The sequence below is a fragment of the Lactuca sativa genome, chromosome 8 (genome assembly GCF_002870075.4).
Source record: "Lactuca sativa cultivar Salinas chromosome 8, Lsat_Salinas_v11, whole genome shotgun sequence".
Lineage (NCBI taxonomy): Eukaryota > Viridiplantae > Streptophyta > Magnoliopsida > Asterales > Asteraceae > Lactuca > Lactuca sativa.
The window spans coordinates 214,217,224-214,234,649 of NC_056630.2; the positions used below are offsets into that span (position 1 = coordinate 214,217,224).

General features: G+C 35.7%; 1 protein-coding gene across 1 annotated transcript; it reads right to left on the reverse strand.

Annotated features, from left to right (window-relative positions):
- Nucleotides 1-16,562: 16,562 nt before the first annotated feature.
- LOC111903782 (protein PXR1-like) lies at nt 16,563-17,081 on the reverse strand. Its single transcript, XM_023899538.1, has one exon. The coding sequence runs from the start codon at nt 17,079-17,081 to the stop codon at nt 16,563-16,565; it is 519 nt and encodes a 172-aa protein (XP_023755306.1).
- Between the last annotated feature and the right edge of the window lie 345 nt (nt 17,082-17,426).

Sequence of the window (17,426 nt, forward strand, 5' to 3'; positions counted from 1 at the left end):
TATATATATATATGTATAAGAGTAAAGTCAGTCTTACCGCTAGTACGCCTCATTCACGAAGCCGGTCTATAAGGTGGGTATAAGGTTGTTGCCTATAAAATGGCAACTTAATGGGTGTTCACTCTCACCCACCGCTTGCTTGACCGGTGGAGGGTCGTTAGCCGAACGGGTTTGACAGGACTAGAATTCTCCCTTCATTAAAAGTATTAATGATAATACTAAGTAACTAAACTCTTAATAATACACAATCTTAGTTACTTAGGAAAAATGTGAATAAGGTGCTAACCCATGAAATTACACTTTACACTTTGTCTAAGTCGTTAGTGGAGCGTGTGTGGTTAACCGACACACTAACTTGGACTTAACAAGGTAGGTAAAGGGTGACTTAATATTTATCATAGTATCGATGGAGCGTGTGTGGTTAACCGGCACATCGATTGAGGGGTAATTTATTAAGGGTACCAAGTGATTTGCATGGTTACTTCACACCTTGTTTTGTGATCCTCGGCATCCCAGTCACAAAACCTGAAGGGCACACTCGAGATTGAAACATGCCTTTGAACAGTTCAATGAATCTCAAAGATCTAGGAGTTTCAAAACCAATTAAAACCTAATAATACATTTCGTTTATCTTGGTGGAAATTGGTGAATCGTCTTTCACCTACCTTCAAATATTTTATAGCTTGGATTACGGCATACCTCTTCTAAGTTATAAAATAGTTTGTTGGGTCCTAGCCTTAATATTTCATATTGGGTGTCATATTAAGGACTTTAAATCAACTATCTTGAATATCTCCCAAAAGATGTCTGGTTTAGACACCTATGATCTTCCCAAATCTTTTTGAAACAAGGTTTCCTAATGAAGATGATGTCCCATGGATATCATACTTCTTTCTCCTCCTCCAACTATTCTCCCTAACCCACAAGTTCTTGAAAAGTTTAAGGTCACTCAAGCCCTATTGGCAAGGCAAGGTCTAGGTGTGATCACATCTTGGAGATGTAGTCACATATTGACAAGCCGGGAGAGTTGGGTGTCAAAGTCTTGAGAAAGTTGGTGGTTCAATCACTTTCTAAGTCACATAGTGAGTTCCTTTGGGACACCTATGAAACAGACTATGACAAAACCCTTAATGATCTTATCTATTTGCTAAGATCAACTTCCTAAAACTTTATGGACATTGACAATGATGACATTGGATATCTAGTAAAGCTCTCTCTTCCCGATGGAAAGGGATCGGCCATAGTCAACTCGGTTGACCAAATGGTTAACAGAAAAGCTAAGTCTGTGATAGTCTCGTGTACCATTATCAAAGGGTCCATATGTTTATATTGCCAAAGAAAGGGGCATTGGTTGCGAAGCTGCCAAAGATTTACCTAAGGATGTTAAAGTCAATAAGTTTGACTCTACTTCAGGTAAAGTCCACTATCTAACTCTGTTAAGTTTCTATTATGAGATTATTGATACATGATGTGATTGGGTCACATGGTGATGTTTTAAGAAAAGTGAAGAAACTTAAAGAAAGAATATGTCGAATCTGATCGCATAGATGGATTTCTATCGCATAGTTTGAAGATCGGATTCTTGAGCTACTTCTCAGGAGTTATGAGATATTGCTTAGGAATAGATAACAACAAGTTTTCATATGGATTGTAAGGATAAGTTTTTCCGCAAAGCTTTAAAATAAAAGAAATTTTTTGATTTTATTTATTTTAAAATATCCTTACAATGGCATTTGAGGAAAAATTGTTGCTTATATGATTCCATTAAGAGCAAGAGTGGAAATATGAAATTGATTCTTTCATTTGTGGTAATGTCTAGATTTACCAAATAAGGAAAGATTCTCATCACCCAAGTTTCATTTGGACCGGAACTTGGAATCATGCAAGTTGTATAGCATGATGAATGAGAAATTTCAAGTATTGGAAAATTAAGACTAATTACTCGATCACATGGATGTGTGAGTCAAGTAAAGGACTAAGGGATCGAGTACACATTCTTGTGCATTGATTAAGTCCACCACAAAAGTTTGATACGACTATTCCTCATAGTTTACTAAAGCTCAGTAAATATGATTATACTTACATGCTTAAGTGTAACTCTGAGACATTAGAAAAAAAAGGTTCCAATGTAAGGCAGAGCGAATAAGAAGAATCAAATTAGGCAGAAGGATAAAAGTTTCTCAAATCTGAAAAGATGGGAGAGTACTTTAGTATCGTTTTTGTGATCATCTTAATGATTAAGAAACCATAGCACAATTAGTTCTCTAAGGAAGTGTTAGTGCATTCTTATGACTAAGAAGAGGGATCTTGAATTGTTGAAATGGTTAAATCAAGAAGATGAGTCATACTGCAAGTCTTAGAGTCATACTCCAAGATTGTAATTTGAGTGACATGTCTTAAAGAAGGTATAAAACACTTGTCAAATGTAAGAGTAAAAGTTCCTACTCTTGTACATTTGAAATTGGTAAGTTGTGATGTTTTAGATAAAACAAAGACCAACTTAGGCCAATTGTGTGAAGTGTTTGTCTTGATTAGAATCCACACTGTCTCTTGGATGTTTGACAAGGGAGTCTTATAGATCAAGAGGACAGTGGGAGTCTTAAAGGTCTTGAAAGTCTCAAGAACTAATCAAGAATAGAATCTGAAGTTCTTCACTAGCACACGACTTGAGGTTTACAATCTATCGTGTCGACATATTCTGTGCCCATTCCAGTAAGTTGGCTATGCATATGAGTTCTTAGAGTTCTCAATGTGTTGCATAACAACTTGGAAGCAATGGCAGGCCCTTGAGCTGCCAGGTGGCAAGAAATTAAGATTGAGTTCAGTCTATATGAGTTTGGATGTGTCATTACCCTTGTCATGTGACTAAGATTTTGACCATTCACATGGATAAGAACACATACACCAGTAAATCTAAGTGTGATAAGGTTTCTCTCCGATTCATGAAAATGATGGTGAGGAAACACTTTCACTAACTAGATTTTATCTAGATAGCAATTGTGATATTTGCATTCTCAAAGTCGTTAGTGGAGCGTGTGTGGTTTACCGGCACACTAACCTGGACTTGTGAGAAGTGGCAAAAAAGGTCTAACCATTGTTACTACGGCATACATCTTCATAACTGTTTAGACACACAAGTGTGCTATCTAAGGGAAGGTGTATGATTTTTGATAAAGTTTTATCAAAACAATCTAGTATCAGAAATCTGAACTTTGGTAAGAAAGTTAGCTGATTTTTGAGTACATGTCAAAGCTAGTGGGAGCATAAGTGTTATGCTAATAATCATCATGTTAGTGGGAGCATGATAATTATGATAAGTATTGCAAGTTAGCAATGTTAATTATAGAAAACAAAAGTTTCAATTGGGAAAAAGTTGTTTTGCTGTAATTAAGGGAGAGAAAATTATACTTCATCTCAAATCTACAAGTTTAGATCGTGAGGTTTTAATCATTTAGTCAAGGAAATATATATGAATTTCACGTTGGAATGGCTCAACACAAGGAAATTCTGTATATGAGTCCATTATTTGCGTTCTAAAATTCGATTATGATTACGGCATCCCTTTTCATAATCTGAATTATGAGAACTTGGCAAATAGAAATGGAAACATTATAGCAAAAGACTGGTTTAGTCTTTATGTGAGACATCATGAATCGTGTCCCATATACTTTGGATATAGGATCGATTACATGTGCAATATTCATCCTTTCTAAAATTTTCCAAATACCTGGGGTATTAAGAAGGGGAAAAGGTTTAGAACTGGATATGACTAAAAGGATTAAACAATTGTCGAGGACAATCTAAGGTTTACCAAAGATTGGTTGCTCAAGGACAGTTGGAAGTAGATAATTCTGGAAGGACCATATTGACATAATCTGTAAGGAGGCAACTCTTGTTCAGAAGTGATAGTCAAAATGGAATCTAGAAATGTTTCAAAGTTAGAATTTTCAATCTGTTTAAGATTAGGAAACTTAATGCAAGAAGGATGTTTCCAAGGAGTTGATCTCCTTTGGAATGCTCTGTAATGTTTGTTGTCAAGTCTTTCTGACTTTGTGCATAATCATTACTAGAAGATCAATGCATATAAGTTTAGAATCTGACAGATTTCAGTAAATGACATGAATTTGGAATTCTTGCATTTGCAGTAAGGATTTGGAAGTGTGAAAAGAGAATCATTGAAGTTATGTTCAATTGATCTAGTTCACAAAGTAAAGATCATAGACAAACATAGTATGCATACCTGGTGTATGGCATGACTAGTGTTTAAGAAAACATAGTGTACATGCTTGGAGCATGGGACAACTATTGTTTTAAATTCAAGAATAAATTTGATAGCTGAAACAGTATACAATGAATAATGTGTAATCATATGGTGATAAATAAAAGGTGATTTATTTATGTTCAAAGGGTTAATACCATATTGGATTCAATTATTATTGTGTTTCATTTTGCATGTTTTGACTTCTCGAATAAACTAGGTTATTCTTCTGGAATGACTAAGTTATTCAAACCATCCACAGTCGGTCATATGTTGGAAGTAGATATGAATTAAGACTGTCATGGGTTGGCTTGTAGAGGTCTAAGGTGTTGGACAAAGGGCTACAACACTCATGAGTGCTCATAAGTTCTGAGTATTGGATTCAACCCGCGCTCATTGGAATCACTTCATGGATTTTATCACGAGTGATCATGAGACGATAATATCTTATATTCTTCAAACCTAGAGATATGAGTTGTTACTATGAGTTGGTTGTACATTGATTGCACGAAAACGCATACGGTAACTCGGTGTTATAAAACGTGCCTTTGTGTATGATTCAACAAGTAGTAGAACAAGCCATATGAGTCGAAGTTTATCCGTTCCTTTTACCTTCGGGATAAAAGCGATATCTGTGGGCCCCTTGATGATTTGATGATGACAAATGGAAGTGCTCGGCCGGGCCAGGACTGATTTGATTTGTTCAATTAGTCAGTCGTCATAAATCGAAAATCAGGAAACAACAAATGGACAGAGAGAATGATTATAATCCATGTCTCAGTCCATATGATATCTAGAATGGAGGAATATATGATCCCTTATCTAATGGACAAGTTCGTTGACAAGATCAGAGTTCGACAACGGCTTTAAGAGCTACGATTGCCAGTTAGGTTTGACGTCATACGCAATAATAGTTTTAGACTTATCCAAGTGGGAGACTGTTGGATTAATGTCTAAGTCCATAACTATATTTGGTATGTACTTGACCCGACCCGGCATGGTCCATTTGGGTTACACTTCACCGACACAATTTATATGGATAATCTTTTGAGAATAGTATGTTTATGATTAATATTAATATATTATAAGTTCTAATATATTAATATGGAATCATATTATTTAATTAGTATTGATCAAGAATTAATTTATAATTAATTAAGTGATCAAAAGGAACTAATTAAATATGGACTCTTATATATATGGAATGGGCCAAGTTCATTTAGGTTGGGCTAAGCTTTCATGGATAGTCCATGGAGTGTTTAACCCATGGATCCTAGGAAATGAAAGGTCATGGGTATTAGGGTTTAACCCTAATCCTCCATACTATATAAAGATGTCTTTGGGTGGTGAAATTGGCACTAGTATGGATACACTAAAGAAGGGCTAGCCAATTTCACTAGAGAGAACCAAGTAATCATATTCTCTAAAGTATTCCAAGGTGTCTTGGTGATTTGTGATTCCACTTGAGGCTTCCACACTATTGGGGCTAAGTTCTTAAAGCTTGAAGACATCAAGCTACATTAAAAGGTATGTATTCTATCTTGTTACATTAATTGATTCGTATGCTAGATTAGGATAATACCTTGGAAGTTCTTATTTGCATGTATAATAGAGAAAACATAGATCCAAGTTATTTAGGGTTGCATGTACACTTAGGAGTGTTAGAATGCTCAATACCCAACAATTCATGGATATGATGAATCGGGTATGCTGTCCAATGCTCGATAAATCAGTCATCGTATTCATTGATGATATTCTAATCTATTCCAAGTCTGAAGCTGATCATGCCATTCATCTTCGTGCGGTATTAGAACTTCTTCGAAAGGAGAAACTATATGCTAAATTATCGAAATGTGAATTTTGGCTCCGCCAAGTTCAATTTCTCGGCCATGTTATTTCTAGTGATGGTGTATCCGTAGATCCTATCAAAATCGAAGCCATTCAAAATTGGGAAGTGCCCCGTAATGCTTCCGAAATTCGCAGTTTCTTGGGTCTCGCGGGGTATTACCGGAGATTCATTAAGACTTTTCTCGTATAGCCGTACCTCTCATGAGTCTTACACAGAAGGAAGTGAAGTTCGAATGGGGTGAAGCCCAAGAAAAAGCTTTCTCAACTCTAAAAGATCTTTTGACTCATGCTCCAATCTTATCACTCCCAGAAGGTGATGATGATCTCTCTGTATATAGCGATGCTTCAAGATTGGGACTCGGTTGTGTTTTGATGCAACGTGGAAAAGTGATAGCCTATGCCTCAAGACAACTAAAAGATTATGAAAAGTATTATCCCACTCATGATCTCGAACTCTCTGCAGTGGTATTTTCCCTAAAACTTTTGAGGCATTATCTTTTTGGTACAAAATGCCAATTATTTACCGACAACAAAAGTCTCAAGTACATATTCAGTCAGCAAACTTTGAATATGAGACAACAACGAGCCATGGAGCTGATCAAAGATTATGATTGTGAAATCCTATATCATCCTGGAAAAGCCAACGTAGTTGCCGATGCACTTAGTAGAAAGGTTTATCGCAATAGTATGTGTTATGCTATTACTCATAGTACAGTAGAATTCACTATTTAGATGAATTAGAGAAATGACAAGAAGAGGCCCTAAAGCCAGAAAATGTGAAGAAAGAAGGGATGATACATTATAATGATGCTTTACTTGATGATCCGCGAGGATTAAAAGTATTCAAGAATCGGTTGTGGATTCCGAAGATTGGTGGATTGAGACAGAAGATTTTAGATGAAGCCCATAAATCTAAACTGTCAATCCATCCTGGTACAAGTAAAATGTACTATGATGTAAGAGCTGATTATCGGTGGCCTGGATTAAAGAGAGACATTGGAAGATATGTACAAGAATGCTTAGTATGCTTACAAGTCAAAGAAGAGCACCAAAAGCCTTATGGAACCCAGAAAGTCTTAGTGTTCCTGTATGAAAATAGGAAGAACTGTCCATGGATTTCATTACCAAATTGCCAAAGACTGCTAGACAGCATGATAGCATTTGGGTAATCGTCGATCGCCTGACTAAAAGCGCTCATTTTCTTGCCATGCGTGAAACGGCTCCAATGGAGAAATACGCACAAGTATACTTGGATGAAATTGTTGCAAGACATGGTGTTCCACCAAAGATCATTTTCGATCGTGATACTCGCTTCACTTCTCACTTTTGGGCGAGTATGTAACGTGAATTAGGATCTCGAGTTGCTCTCAGCATAGCTTATCATCCCCAGGCAGATGGTCAGATGGAGAGAACAATCCAAACAGAAGAAGATATGCTTCGTGCATGTGTCTTGGAGTTCGATGGTAATTGGGATAAATACTTACCTCTTGTCGAATTCTCGTATAATAATAGTTACCACGCTTCAATCAAAATGCCACCATATGAAGCATTATATGGTCGCAAGTGTCGTACTCCATTATGATGGCGAGACATAGGACCGAAGATCCTTGGAGGCCCTGAAATGAGTCAAGACACCACCAACAAGATTCAAATTGTACGAGAAAGAATGAAAGCGGACCAGGATCGACAGAAGTCCTATACAGAAAAGAGGAGGTGACCCATAGAATTTCAAGTGGGTGATTTTGTAATGCTGAAGGTATCCCCATGGAAAGGCCTTACGAGATTTGGGAAGAAAGGAAAGTTGAGTCCTATATTTGTTGGACCTTTCAAAATCATCCAGAGAATTGGAAAGCAAGCATACCGCTTAGAATTGCCTGAAGATTTGGCAGGTATTCATGATGTGTTTCATGTAATATATCTGTGCAAATGCTTGAGCATCAATGATGAGATAGTTCCATTATCCGAGGTGAAATTGGATACTAAGTTAAGATATGTAGAAGAGCCGGAAGAGATCGTGAATGAGAGAACAACTAATCTACGTGATAAAGAAGTGGAGTTGGTGCTTGTCAAGTGGAAACACCATCGAGACCCAAATTATACTTGGGAAAATAAGAATGAGATAAGAGCAAAATATCCCCATTTATTTTAATCAATGTAATTTCGGGGACGAAATCCTCAAAAGGAGGAGGTATTTGTAATATACATGTTTTGAGATCATGTTTTAAGTAAATAATATTATGAAATATTATGTGAATTTGAATGTTGAGTTCTAACAGATAGTTTTTACTAGAAATGAAGTAAAAGTATGTTTAGAATCACTCATAAAATATTGGAAGTCTTATGAGATTCCAATTAAAAGCCAAATAGTGAAATTTAACGAAAATATAAAATTTGAAATAAGTAAAGTTTTATTATTGAAAATTGTACATAATCTCGTTAGAAACACGTAGGCAAAAACCTCATCGAAATCCGAGTTATAACGAAGAAGTTATGACCAATCGAAGATCCGCGACAAAACCGGCACGACGCCGAATGACGTAAAAAGTGAGTTTTTGATAAACTACTTTTTAGCCTTAGTAATCTAAATAAAAGTAGTAGTATTCGTTTAACCGAGAAGTTCGATAAAAAGAACGCCAAAATCTGACTTCGTATGAGGAAGTTATGACTTTTCGAAGTTTCAGCTTAACAGTAGATAGCTAAAAACTCGAATTTTAGATCGAGTGATTTTTAGCCGACACAACCTAGATGAGAATTGAAGGTCTCGTCATTTGTAGTACAACGGTAAAAAGTCTGACAAAAACGGACGTCGGATGAAGAAGTTATGAATTTTTAACGGATTTTCCTGTCCCGGTATGTTAAAAATAATAATATTTAAACTAAATTCAAAATTAGCAGAAGAAGTCTAAACAAAGTTGTAGAGCATAATTTTAGCTACGCGTGCATATAAAGAACGTAAATAACGGAGCCCGTATGCGAAAGTTATGAATTTCGGAAGATTTTGGTTCAATTTCCGAGAAAATTTGCATGAATAGTGCCAGCCATGTCACCTCGCGAGATCACGCCTCGTGTCCGACACGCGTCGCAGTCCGGTTCGCCCAGATCTTTAGCCCCATGCGTGTCAGATGCGCCTCGCCCCGTGTCGCACTTCGGAGACTTGCACCCGACCCCATGCATGTGCGCCACCTGCTTCACTCCGCTGCTGCCGCGTGCCCTTCGCTGCTGACTCGCCCTCCCCCCCCTCGCGTGTCCGAACCTCGCACCTTCCACGTGTCTCTCTCCTTTGTTGCCACCGAGCTGCTTTGCTGTTGACTCCTCCTCTTGGCCGACCTTCGGATCTTCCCTATAAATAGAGGGCTTGCGAGCCTTCTCGGATACATTTGGAAATTTGCCATCTTTTACCCCTTTTTCCATATTTTCTTCATCTTAACATTTCCCGAAGCCCTGGTATCGATTATAACCCCCGGAATACACTACGAAGTGCCCGAGAAGCCCGAAAAATTTATCTTTTCGGTTTTGAAGCTCTACCTTCGCAGAGCCCGGTTTTCAACGACGAAAGTCATATTTAGAGCCGAAGTACTGCCCAAATTAATATTTTAGCCCCCGGTTATTTCACGGTGAGTTTAATATATAGGAACAATTGTATGTTATGTGTTATATGTGCTATGTGCTTTTCAGTGTTATTAGTCCGGGTCATTTTCCCGGGTTATTTTTATTCGCTATTTTTAATAGCAAAGAAATACCTTTGACCATGTGATCAGTGAAAGGACTTAGATTCACGTTGCTACTGGTATGTAGCCTCTGGCCATGTAGAACATGTCTCTGTAAGAGAATGATTTCTATTCTATGGTATTGACAGAAGGTTAGATAGGGCTATAAGCCTGAAATCTACAAAAATGTTAATCCGAAGTTGTATGTCTTTTGTGCCGTTTGGGCCAAAGCTTTATTGATGTATATCAAGCATGGAAATTGTTATGTCTCATTGATTGTATATCTTTAAATCAAATCAATGATTGATATGGAATGTTTGTCACATGATTCACATATGCCCTTGTTGTTCCTTGTTTCTCTTTGCTTCTGCCATATTGAAGTATATATATGGCATAACGTTATATTGTATCTATTATTGAACTCACTAAGCGTCACCGCTTACCCTCTCAATGTTTAACAAATTGCAGGAGATAAGCATCCAGTATAGTTATATACTGGTAGAAGATTTTTGAATAGTTTGAAACTATTGTATCGATAGAAGCTTATGAATAGTTTGAAAGGATTGTATTTTGTACTCCCATATATATAAAACTATAGAATCCTAGGAAGTAGTGTAATATCTAACAATTTAAAATAGTCGGTTTGTATCCAGTAGTTTTTAACCTCTTTATCAATGTAAAAAATTGTTTTTATGAATCTGCAAATAGCATGTTTTGGGGTAACTATATTGTTAAGTATGAAAGTTTGGTTCTTTCATAAATACGAAAGTTAGGGTCTTTTACGAAGGGTTGACTGTGAACAGTAACCTTTGAATTTTGACAGCTGTCTAATTTTCGCTATTCTTTCGAAACAGACTCCCCTTTGACCATTCCAAGTCTTCCTAAAATTCTCATAAATGATTTTTCATCTAATGGATTTGTGAAAATATCAGCCAATTGAACAATAAGTTTTACGAAATGCATTTCAATATTACCATCCTCTACATGATCTTTTATGAGATGATAACGAAGACCAATATGCTTGGTCTTCGAATGTTGCACAGGATTATGATAAATACGAAATGCACTTTGAGAATCACAATATAATAAAATTCTCTTCATATTTATTGCATAAGCACACAATTGACTTTGAATCCAAATTATTTGTGATGTGCAAGCTGCAACAACATATTCTGCTTCTGCAATCGAAATTGAAACACATGTTTGCTTCTTCGATTGTCAGCTCACCAATTTCCCATCAAGTAATTGACATCCTCCACTCGTGCTTTTTCGATCAAGATTACAACCTTCCAAATCAGCACCTGAGAAGGCTTGAATGAAGAAACCTGTTTTCGAAGGATACCACAATCCTAACGAAATCGAGCCTTTTAGATAACGAAAAGTATTCTTGACTGCAGTGTGATGTGGTTCTCGTGGATTTGACTGGTACCTAGGACAATTACAAACAGAAAACATGATATCAGGTCTACTTGCTGTGAGATAAAGTAACGAACCTATCATGCTTCTGTAAAGAGTTAAGTCAACAAGAGGTTTATCTAACGAAGGTGTAAGCCTTGTTCCGGTTGCCATTGGTACTCGTAATTTTGTGTTATTCATCAATCCAAACGTTTGAAGCAGATTATTCATATATTTTTCTTGATTGATAGCAATTCCTTCTCTGCTTTGATGAATATTTAGACCAAGAAAATTATTAATTTTTCCCATCATAGTCATCTCAAATTTGCTTTTCATCATATTTTCGAATTCATTAGACAAAGCAGGGTCAGTAGAGCCAAAAATAATATCATCGACATAAATTTGAACAAGCATAAGATGATTCCCAACTTTCTTTCGAGATAATGTAGGGTCAACTGATCCTTGTTTAAATTTCGATTGCTTTAATAAAGAGGTAAGAGTTGCATACGATGATCTTGGTGCTTGTTTTTAACCGATATACTACCTTATCTAATATATAACAATAATAAAGATGATCTTTGTTAATAAAACATGGGGGTTGTTCCACATACACAGTTTCTTCGAGTTCTCCATTCAAAAATGCACACTTCACATCCATTTGATAGACATCAAAATCTTTGTGAGCTGCATAAGCCAGAAATATACGAATAGCCTCAAGTATTGCGACAGGGGAGAAAGTTTTTTATTAATCTATTCCTTCTTGTTGTGAGTAACCTTTTACAAAAAGCTTGACTTTGTTTTGAGTAATGGTTCCATCTTTATCGGTTTTATTTTTGAAAATCAATTTTAACCCGACAATCAAAATATTTTCAGGTTTATGAATTAATCTCCAAACCTTGTTTCGTTCAAACTCAGCCAATTCTGATTGCAGTGTAACAATCCAATCAGAGTGTTCCATTGCATCCTTAGCTGTCTTTGGTTCGATTTTCAAAATGAAAACATTGAACATGCAATATTCTTGATGAGTATTCAGTACCTCATTCTTTGCATGAAGTTGAGCTTTTGTTAAAACTCCATCTTGTGGATTCCCAATAACTTGTTCTTTCAGATGATCTTTTGTCCATTTTTCGAGTGGCGGATATGTTGGATCAAAATCCAAATGTGCATCTTTGTATAAATCTTCATATTCTGAACCTGCAACCGAAAGAGTATCATTAATTTCATGAAATTCATCATTTTGATCAATACTTATCGTATCATTGTCATTATGATTCTATTGCTCCCCCTCGACTTGATGCCCCCCCTCAACATCTTCATTCATTATCCTATTACTCCCTCAAAAGAATGCTCTCCCTCAATCTGAGTATTCGAATCCAAGTGCTCCCCCTCCACTGGATTATTTAGCATACTTTCGGCAATTCGTGGAGAATTCGATGTTGAATTATTGTCAACAAGAATTTGAGTAAGATCCGAGTCATCAATACGCTTCGAAGATTCAGATTGATGATTATCAATTGCATGATCTTCAGTATTCACAGCCCTGTCAGGAATACTAAAAATTAAATCATAATCAAAATCAGATGAACTCACAATTTCAGACTCATAATTTGATTCATTAATAATCGGTTTTTTGTTCGAAAATTTTGTCAACTTGTTTGACATAATAGTGATCAAAAGTAAGATTAAATGTCTCTTCGACTTTTCGTGTACACTTATTTAACACTCTGTATGCAACTAAATGTGCGAATAGCCCAAAAATATCCTTCGTCAGCCTTAGCTTGAAACTTCGAAAGATTATCCTTGAGATTCATGATAAAGCACCTAGAACCAAACACATGAAAAAATTTAACATTTGGTTTTCGATTGTTGATAATTTCATATGGAGTGATATTGAAACGTTGATGAATAAAAGAACGATTCTGAGTAGAACATGTTGTTGACACCGCTTCGGCCCAAAAATATTGTGGACGATTCGCATAAGTCAACATAGTTCTTGCAGCTTCGCATAAAGACCTATTTCTTCGTTCAACTATACCGTTTTGTTGTGGTGTATATGGTGACAAAAAATTATGCTAAATTCCTTTTTTAATTAAGAACGAATCAAGCATTTTTTTCTTAAACTCTGACCCATTATCACTTTTGATATTTCTAACACTCTTCTTCAGACTTTTCTCAATTTGCTTGATAAATTCGATCATTGTTTGAGCGACTTCAGATTTTAACCTGAGAAAATACACCCACGTAAATCATGAAAAATCATCAACAATAACCAAAATGTATCGTTTTGTTGTTGAAAGTTTCAACTGTTGATGGTCCATAAAGGTTAGTAGGAAGAAGTTCCAACGGTTCCACAATTTTCGAATCTATCACAATTGGATGTCCTTTTCGATGCTGTTTCCCTTGTTCGCAAGCTGCACATAAAGTATCATTATCAAATTTTAACACCAGTAAGTCTCGAACAAGATCTTCAGTGACCAACTTATTTAAATTTCGAGAATTTAAATGTCATAAACGACGATGCCAAAACCATCTAACATCAGATGTAGCTTTCGAAAGTAAACAAAATTGAAGGTTTCCCAACACTCGGTTTGATATCAAGAGTAAACATATCGCCATGTCGTTTGGATTTTAGCAATACTGCATTCATTTCAATCTTTGAGATAATACTTCCTGCTTCGTTAAACACAACTTGATTGCCAGTGCCCACAACTAGTTGCGAAACACTTATCAAATTATGTTTAAGACCTTCGACATAAGCAACACGATTTACAATGAATTGTCCATTCGTTTTTTTTTTCATATCCTTTGATTTGACATTTGTGATTGTTTCCAAACTTCACAACTCCAGCATTTTCTAAACTTCGATAATCTCGCAAATTTTCCTTTCGTCCAGTCATGAGACGTGAGCAACCATTATCGATATACCATTTCTCATCATATTGCTCGTCACAGAGTACCTGTGATCATTGAAAGAATTTAGGTACCCAAGGCTGTTTGGGTCCTTGGAAATTAGTTATAAAAACAGAATGAAATGCAGAACTCTTAACCCAATCACAAACTTTAGTTTTGAAACTATCAATTAAGTCCACATCACTAGATAAAGGAACCGAAACATAAGTTTTTGTTAGTTTGGGATTGTCACTGACATAGGCCTTCGACTTCTTAGGTTGTGGTTCAACATTCTTTTCTTTCAAAACGGGTTTCGATGTCTTTACTGAAACATTCGAATCTTTTGAAGATGAGCTTTTAGTTGACGAAGTATTCACATACTTCTCATAAGCTTCTTGGATTTGTTGTTGGGAGTAATTCCTTGATTTATACATTCGTCCTGTTCCTTCAAGCCAATGATCAATGTTTTTCTCTCGAGACAACCCTTCTGTGTACGAAACTTTTGAGGGTTGTTTCACCGAAGGATTTGAAGAATTCAGTTTTTGTGGAATAAAATCAACATTGGATTTTGGAGAAAATGTTTGAGCATATCTACCATGAGCCTTATTTTCATCATTTGTATTTGGAATAGAACTATTTTGAAAATATTTTGTTTGATTTGAAAATGATTTTGGTTTTAAGTTTTGATTTTTAGAAAATACTTGTTTTGGATGATACGAAAAACGGTTTCCAACTTTTTTATTTTGAAATTTGTTTGAAGATTTATTAGCACTTGAAGAAAATGATGCTTTCTTATCTTTTGAAAACTTGTTTTGTGAATTGAATTCAGAAATTGATTTATTTCTTTGAGCGGGTTTTTCCTTTTTGTCTGAATACGAAGACTTGTTCGTAACAAATTTAGTCTTTGTGTTTTCATATGTTTTCAATGTCAAACCATTTTGTTTCTTTCGAGACTCAATGGTTTGCCAAAAAATCTTCTTTCGTGCTTTCCTTTTTGAGATTTCATTTTCTTTCGAAAATTTGTCAATTTGTTCTTTGAATTATTTTGAATTTAATTTGACAACATTTTCTTTTTCCACAACAACTTGTTTTAAAACCTCTTTCACAACTTTAGATTTTTCAACCCATTTTCGTTGAGGTTTTTGTCTTTGAAAAACATACAAATTCTTTGTTAGATTATTTTTGACAGTGCTTTGGTTTGAAAAGAATCCTTCGTCTGATGTGTTCTTGTTATCTACTTCAACCATTTTGTTGAACTCTGGTTTCATTATTTCAACATTTCCAGTAGTAACAAATACTTGATTCGGAAATATAACATCATCTCACCTGAAATTTGGATAAACCACGATGTTGGTTTCCAAATGATGAGCACCTTTCTCAGATAACACTTTGTCGAATTTTTCAGTGTCTCTAAACACTTGATCAACAACAATTTGTGGAATTTCAATTTCTTTCGAATCTTTGTTTGATGTAAATTCTTGTTGAACTTTGTCATCTTTTTCATCATCACTGTCATCCGTTTGACTATCTTGGATATCCACAAAATCAGGATCACAAACTTTCGAAGTTGAAGGCTTGTCTATGTCAATCTTAACATTCGAATCCTTACATATTTCTTTTCCTTTAGATTTTGATGCAACATTAATGATAGAAAACTGAGAACAATCAACATCCTCAAGCTCACTAATTTCACTAATATTATCAGAATTATCTCTAATATCAGCAAAATTAGAATGAGAATCAGATGTCGAATTCTCAGTCTTTATCAAAATTTTTATTTGTTCAAATTTAGTTAATGTTTCATTCACAATGTTAAGTAATTCATTTGTATCAAGACATTCATCAATTTTGACAATTCCATATGCATATCTATCATCAGGAACTTTGTCAAACTCAACAATATTTTTCTCACAATCATACGAAATATTATCAACCTTCTCTCTTTCATATGCTTGAAAAGGCAGTAATTTTTTATGTTGTTGCTTGATAATTTCACATCAATGATGTAATGCAGTAAATTTACCATAAAGACGTTTAGCAGAGTTACAGTACATGTTTCGTTGAGCTAATAAAAGTTTTGCATCACTAGAAAGAGAATCCCTATCACACATGATGTTTGTAACTTGCATTTCTAAACACTCCATTTTGGTTATTTTTGAGTCTAGCTTCTTCTAAGTCTCTAACAATTGTGTGCTTAATTTCTTAGCTTTGTTACTAGCAGACACCACAGTTGAATCAAATTAAGCAACAGTATCATCAAAAACAATAATTTTAGAATTATATGCACTCAAAGGAATATTGAAAGATTCAAGAATAGAATGTAACTTAGTTGTCATTGGAGACTTATCAGCAGATTTGGACACGAAGCATCGACCCATCACCTCTTCATCTGAATAGTCCTCTAGCTTCGCATACATGGAACCATGCGTAGGATTGTGCATTTCTTAATCTTATGAGCCCGAAGACTAGATTTGATACATGCCATCTTCCTCGTATTCACCTCTAGCCACCAAAGACATACGCTTCGCCTTAACTCTCACTTCCTCCAGCCTCTCTGTGTGGTACGCCTCATCATTCACTTTATTCTTTCTCTTATCTTTCTTACGAAGCATGCAATCATTTTCTTGATGATTTTCTCCGTTGTAGTAATGGCAATCTACACCTGAATCTCCTTTTAGCTTCCTCTCACTCTTATCCTCATCAACTTTCCCATCTTTCTTTTCAATCTTCTTCTTCTTCTCTTCTCCAACAGCCTTGTTCACAAACCTTCCTTTTACTTCACTCTGCCTTACTTTTGGATTGAACGGTTTCTTGAAGATCTTTTTGACTCTGTTATTCGAACAAAAAGCTATTGCCTCATCATCCGAATTCATTATGAACCCCTCTTCATCATCCGAATCACCATTTTCAACTGCTTCCTTTTCAGTCACTTTAGAGACAATTGCTAACAGACCTCCGATACTGAGCTTTGACTCTTCTTCCATTTCATTCACCTCATTTTCGTGAGTTTTCAGTTGATTTTACAAATCATTTAAAGAAGATGTGTCAAAACTCTGTTGATTCTTCACCATCATGCTAACACTCCTCCATTCTTTATGGAGTCCCATAACGAAGGTGAGATTGAATTCCATAGCAAACCTCGTGATTCCATATCGATTGTATCGATAAATCAGCTCATTCAGGCGATCATAGTAAACTTTAATTGTTTCACTCTCCTTCTGATGAATTCTTTCAGCTCCACAAGACATTGTTTCACAGAACTGATTTTCGTCTTCTCGCTTCCCTGATATTTCTACTCGAGAGTATTCCAGATTTCTTTTTCACTTTTA

Excerpts from the sequence above, each read along its gene's own strand:
- LOC111903782 (XM_023899538.1), bottom strand. The coding sequence starts at position 17,081 with ATGGAAGAAGAGTCAAAGCTCAGTATCGGAGGTCTGTTAGCAATTGTC.